The 6604-nt window shown below is 35.8% G+C and overlaps 1 protein-coding gene across 1 annotated transcript; it reads left to right on the top strand.

The window, feature by feature from the left end:
• The first annotated feature begins 1378 nt into the window (after nucleotides 1-1378).
• LOC112407431 (40S ribosomal protein S26-like) lies at nucleotides 1379-1789 on the top strand. Its single transcript, XM_024756714.1, has one exon. It carries the CDS (start codon nucleotides 1401-1403, stop codon nucleotides 1746-1748), a length of 348 nt encoding a protein of 115 aa, XP_024612482.1. The 5' UTR covers nucleotides 1379-1400; the 3' UTR covers nucleotides 1749-1789.
• Nucleotides 1790-6604: the final 4815 nt, after the last annotated feature.

The raw sequence follows: 6604 nt of genomic DNA, 5'->3' as shown, positions 1-6604 counted from the left end.
TAAATAAATAAAAATAAATTTTAAATAAACAAATAAAAAGGATGTATACATATATAACTGAATAACTTTGCTGGACAGCAGAAATTAACAGAACATTGTACATCAACTAAACTGCAATTTTATTTTTGTAAAGATTAAAAAAAGTCTTCTATTGAATTTTTGAAGACTTCTTAAAGTCTTTTATTGAATTTTTGTTACAATATTGCTGCTTCTTTTTTTTTATGTTTTTTGGGGTTTTTTTTGGCCATGACGCAGGTAGGATCCCAGCTACCCGACCAGGGATTGAACTCACAACCCCCTGCCCTGACCGCCCCCCCCCCACACACATTGGAAGGCAAAGTCTTAACCACTGGACCGCCAGGGAACTCTCAAAGTTCAATTAAAAAAGAAAAACCCAATAAAAATAAAGACAATCTAAAAATAAATAAGAGCAACTATAGCATTGCTCTTACCTGTAGACTCAATAGACTCTTATTTACCAAAAATTAACTCTTCTTCCTCTCAGAACTAACTGCACAAAAGATATCTGCCGAAGGGACGTTTATAAAATAAGAAACCACCAAAAGGCCTACAAATATGTAACTATATAAATTGTGATGCATTAAGTTTACATCAGAAAGATGAGTATAGATTAAATAATACCTAAAATGTTTACTTTATCAAGTAATAAATAATGACATTTAGTTTGTATATATGGACAAAATGCAAAATGTATATATTGTTAAAATTTTAACTTGAAGTCACAAATAATTAACATTTTGTAATCACTAGCTGCTCTGCTCAAGATTATTTATGTTCAGTTGTGTCTATTTTAATTCAAAAGATACAGAAAAGAAAAAGTATTGTTAACAAAGATTCATTCCGGCTTTTCAGAATTAACAACTGCTAATATTACAAAAAATAGCTAAATTAACCCTTTAAAACAAACTCAAGTCCCAATTTCCTCTCCTACTTCCAAACAGCAGTAACTTTCTGGTGTAACCCTGCCAGTCCATTTTCATAAAGTTTTATAAGAGACAGAGAAACAGAGAGAGAATATACACATATCCATCAACAATATATAGTACTGAGTTGTTGGAAAACTTCACAAAGGTGCTACACTTTTGTGTCAGGTATCAAACTTTCTGATGCAATGCTGTGTGTATAGTTGATAAAAATACCAACAGATCTACAGCATTTACACAGCATTACAATAATCATGGAAATATAACCCATACTGATAAACACAGATTTTTCCCAATTTTTTCTATCACACAGTTCTACAGTTTGTTTTCTTAAAAAGTATAAACTTATTTTTATTAAGTTAAATAACATTGCTTACTAACTACATGATTATTAAACTTCTAATAAAGCAAGGCAAATAAAAATAATTCCCACTCTTCCGCCTCCTCGCTTCCAAGATGACCAAGAAAATAAGGAACAATGGTCGTGCCAGAAAGGGCCGCGGCCATGTGCAGCCTATTCGCTGTACCAACTGCACCCGTTGCATGCCCAAGGATAAGGCCATTAAGAAGTTCGTCATTCGGAACATCGTAGAGGCCGCAGCCGTCAGGGACATTTCCGAAGCGAGTGTTTTCGACGCCTATGTGCTTCGCAAGCTGTACGTGAAAGTGCATTACTGCGTGAGTTGTGCTATTCACAGCAAGGTAGTCAAGCATCGTTCTCGGGAAGCCCGGAAGGACAGAACACCTCCACCCCGATTTAGACCTACTGGTGCTGCCCCACGACCTCCACCAAAGCCCATGTAAGGAGCTAAGTTCTTAAAGACTAAAGAAATACCGTCCCCTGGAAAGACAATAAAATGGAAATTATACTTTAAAAAATAAATAAATAAATAATTCCCCAAATCACCACTGATTACTAGCTTCTACCAACTAACAAACCAAATAACTGCAGTAATGCTCAGTTTTTAAATACAACTATAAACTAATCATCCAACTATCAAAAATCAATCACGGCTTTAAAATGAACAATGCATATCACATAAAAAGAAAATCTATATTAATTTTTCTAATTAAAAAGCTATGCAGGGGACACGGTTCGATCCCTGGTCCGGGAAGATCCCACATGCCACAGAGCAATGAGACCATGTGCCACAACTACTGAGCCTGCGCTCTAGAGACCATCAGCCACAACTACTGAGACCATGTGCCACAACTATTGAAGCCCGCACACCTAGACCCTATGCTTTGCAACAAGAAAAGTCACCACAATGAGAAACCTGCTCACCGCAACGAAGAGTAGCCCCTGCTCACCACAGCTAGAGAAAGCCCACACGCAGCAACTAAGACCCAATGCAGCAATAAATAAATAAGCAAGCAAGCAAGCATATATTAAAGACATAAGCACAAAATGTTTATCTGTGGAAAAAAATCTAATGTACCTTGTTGATGACTTATACTATTTCTCCTGCAATTTTCTTAAAACTACATTCAGATATTGATTTGTTGCCATCTACTGGTTAAAATCATATTTCAATAATGTTATTTCACCTCAAATATTCACTACAGTCAAAAATATCTTAGCAGGGACTTCCCTGGTGGCGCAGTGGTTGAGAGTCCACCTGCCGATGCAGGGGACATGGGTTTGTGCCCCAGTCTGGGAAGATCCCACACGCTGCGGAGTGGCTAGGCCCCTGAGCCATGGCCACTGAGCCTGCGCTCCACAACGGGAGAGGCCACAACAGTGAGAGGGCCGCATACCGCAAAAAAAAAAAGAAAAGAAAGAAAGAATCTGCCTTCCGATGCAGGGGACATAGGTTTGATCCCTGGTAGGGGAACTAAGATCTCACATGCTGCAGGGCAACTAAGCCCAAGCACCACAACTACTGAGCCCACGTGCCACAACTAGAGAAGCCCTCATGCCACAACGAAAGATCCTGCATGCCGCAACGAAAGATCCCACGTGCTGCAACTAAGACCCAATGCAGCCAAATAAATAAATTAAAAATTTTTTTTTAAATCTTAGTAGTGTTCTTTGCAAACTTTTATAAACTACTGTGATGAATTCAGCTTTGGAGAAGTTTTTAAAGCTGTATCATGAGTTAATTGTATCTTGAGTTCTAACAATATCCTCACATAAAATTTTCATTCATGTGTTAAGACTGTTTTAAAACTAAAATACAATGGTAATTTGTGAGAACTATAAAAATCTTTATTTAATTAAAATACTTCCGGAATTTTTTTTTCTTTAAAATTCAAATGTTTACACGCCCCTATTTTCTAGAATATTGGAGCTAAAGAATTCAGGATATTTCCACCTTTTTACAGTTGAGTTGTTAGAATAAGGGTCCAAAAAAAAAATCCATATACTACATTTGTTTATTTTGCACTTTAAGTTACTTTTACTCTACAGCAGTCCCTCCCCTCTCCTTCTTCCCTTTTTTCTTTATTATTTTTTCTCCTTCACTTTTTTTTTTTACACAATTATTTCTGAAAGAAAAAGCCACTTGTCCCACTGCACTGCTTTTTAAAACCACCCTTTTAGCTACCCAGATTTAAAAAGCATAACAAACAAATGTAACACATGGACTTATTTTTGGATCCCAATTCTAACAAATCAACTGTAAAATGACTAAGTACCTGTGGAAATGTGTATATAGATTGGGTTTTAGATGACAAAGAATTTTATTAATTCTGTTGGATATAATATGGCACTGTGATTATGCACAAGAAAATGTACAAATCTTGTAGACACTGCTACGAACTGAATTGTATCCCCTCTCCCCAGTCCAAAATTCATACACTGAAGTCTTAAACCAACAATGTGATAGTATTTGGAGATGGGGCCTTTGGTAAGTAATTAGGTTTATATGACATTATGAGGGTAGGGCCCTTGTGATGGGATTAGTGCCCTTATAAGAAGATATATCAGAGAATTTAGTCTCTCTCCAAGTGAGAACTCTGCCAGAAAGCTGTCTGCAAACCAGGAGGATGGCCCTCACAAGAACCCAACCTTGCTGGCAACATGATCTCAGACTTCTAGCCTCCAGAACTGTGAGAAAATAAATTTCTGTTGTTCATGCCACCCAGTCTATGGTATTTTCTTATGGCAGTCCATGCTGAAACAGTCATGCATATGGAAGTATGTAGAAGTGAAATAATGTATCCTATATATGCTTTAAAACGTATTCACAAAAAGGGAAAAAAATAGAAGAAATGGAGCAAAACTAATAATTTTTTAATTTAGGTGACAGGTGCTGGCGATTTAATATGCTACTGGCTCAACTTCTAAGTTTCAAATTTCTCGTAACTAAAAAAAAAAAAACTTTAAAAAAGAAATAAGAAAATGCTTTTCAATGTAATTCCTACAGCTGAAACCTGAAAATGCTTTAAGATAAACACAGTACTCATGTGAAATTATTATGAGGCAAAAATAAAAGTTGACTTGAAACTTTATCTTTGAATAAATTTGGGGGAAATTGTTACAGGATTTTTTAAAATAATCTGTCTCACCTAAGAGTCACAAGTTAAAAGCAATGACCTTAACTGTTCATGTTCTAATTATGTAACTTGTCCAAATTATTTACCTGCTTAAATGTCAATTACAAAAGAGAAATCATAATTTTGGTATTCTTTTGTAAACAGAGGTTTTCATTATTGTTGAAATACTTTTAAATTACTGATTTTTTTGTTTAGAAGTTAACTTTAACTCTTATTGATTATAATTTTCAAAATACATATTATTCTCAGATTTCAAGTAGACAACATAGTAATCTGAAAATAATAAGCTTTGCTTCTTTCTAATTTGTATACGTTTTGTTTAGTTTTTATATCTGACTGCACCAACATTTACAGAATTAACACCAAGCAACAATGAGGGAGAACTCTCAACCAATCTAGTTCCTGATTTTAATGGGAATGGTAATATACATAACATTTACCATGATCAAGACTATCATTAAGACTGATTTTTTTTTTTTGCGGTACGCGGGCCTCTCACTGTTGTGGCCTCTCCCGTTGCGGACGCACAGGCTCAGCGGCCATGGCTCACGGGCCCAGCCACTTCGCGGCATGTGGGATCTTCTCGGACCGGGGCACAAACCCGCATCCCCTGCATCAACAGACGGACTCTCAACCACTGTGCCACCAGGGAAGCCCTGATTTTTTTTTTTTTTTTTTTTAATGATTTTAAGGAAAGGTCTTTCTATTCCTATTTCCTATTTTACAAAGGGTTTTCAACAAAGACATTCAAACTTGCTCCTTTGATCCATTTTTGCATTAATTAGTCATGGAAATCCTGTTCTCACACAAAGACCAATAAGTATAATTTTATCTTTTATGATAACTCTGGGTCATCATTATAAATGATATTTAATGTTCTGTGCCCAAAAAACATTCCCTCAGGAATTTTAAATACAGGTATACAGGGCCATTTTTTCTTTTAGTAAAGATCCCAGGCTAGGTTTGGCGTTGTTAGATGTCTGTTTCAATCACCTCCTTCATTCCACAAGCATTTACTGGTCATGTACTCTGATCTAGGTACTATGCATCAAGAATAGGAGAATATGATGAGATTAATAGACAGTTCTCATCTTCAAGAAGCTCACACCATCACATTGTGCTAAATACTGTAACAAAATGCTGAAGGAAGAAATACCATCAAACTGAGATTTCCAGAAAAATTCAGTAATAACTAAGTCTTGAATGCTGAGTGACACTGTTCATTCAAAGCAGGGCCCAAATAAAACATACACAAATTAGAAAGAAGCAAAGCTGATTATGTTCAGATGGTATATTTTCAAGGACTTCTGTGGCCCCTGAGAATACTACTCAAATACTGTTTGCTTTCTTCCACTGATGGTGCAATAATAATGGTGGGTAAAAGTGCTGGTGCCTTAGCAGGAATCAAAGCAATGATCCCTACCTGTACCAGTCAGTGTATACTTCACCACTATCTTAAAAAAAGGGGGGGGGGGGCGCTTTTCACTTAAGAAGGTCCTTAATGAGGAAGTAAAATTTATTTTTACTAATCTTCATGCTTATACTTTAAAAATTCTGTGTAACAAAATGCACATAAAAACTACTGCTGCCCACCAAAATATGATACCTCTCTCAAGAAAAAGCACTCGGACAACTGTCTGAGTTGTGAGCTGAACGAGCCACTTTTTTCATGAAACATCATTTTTACTTGAAAGAACATATATACAAATTATGCTTACTCAGACTTGGGTATATGGCAGACATTTTCTTAAAAATGAGTGAAGAGAACCTATCAATTAAAGAAAAACAGATGAAAGTATTTGTTGCTGATGATAAAATTTAAGGTTGCAAGAGAATATTAGAAATCTATAAAACTTATACCTGCCACCCTAAGTGTGACCGGTCTCAATAATTAAACACTTTCTGATAAGATGTTAACAAGTGTTAATTTTGATTACTGTATGTGTCAACATTTGGAAGATCTGCATAACTCGGTAAGCTAATATTTTCCAAATGATATTACATAATCACGTATGGAGGGAAAAGTCATTTAAATTGCAAGAAAATCAACAGATTTTAAAGCAACAGTTAAAGTCCATCAATATGGGTTCAGATTCCACAATACAACCTTTCTTCTACCAACCTTTCTTCTAACATTTGCCAAGTTTTAATGTAGTAATAAA

This window comes from Neophocaena asiaeorientalis, unplaced genomic scaffold (assembly GCF_003031525.2).
Source record: "Neophocaena asiaeorientalis asiaeorientalis breed wild unplaced genomic scaffold, Neophocaena_asiaeorientalis_V1.1 scaffold472, whole genome shotgun sequence".
Taxonomy (NCBI): Eukaryota; Metazoa; Chordata; class Mammalia; order Artiodactyla; family Phocoenidae; genus Neophocaena; species Neophocaena asiaeorientalis.
Note: the sequence above shows the minus strand (reverse complement) of the source record. Positions and strands in the feature narration are given on the sequence as shown.

Bases quoted from the DNA above. Each gene is read 5' to 3' on its own strand.
- LOC112407431 (XM_024756714.1), top strand. From the start codon at position 1,401: ATGACCAAGAAAATAAGGAACAATGGTCGTGCCAGAAAGGGCCGCGGC.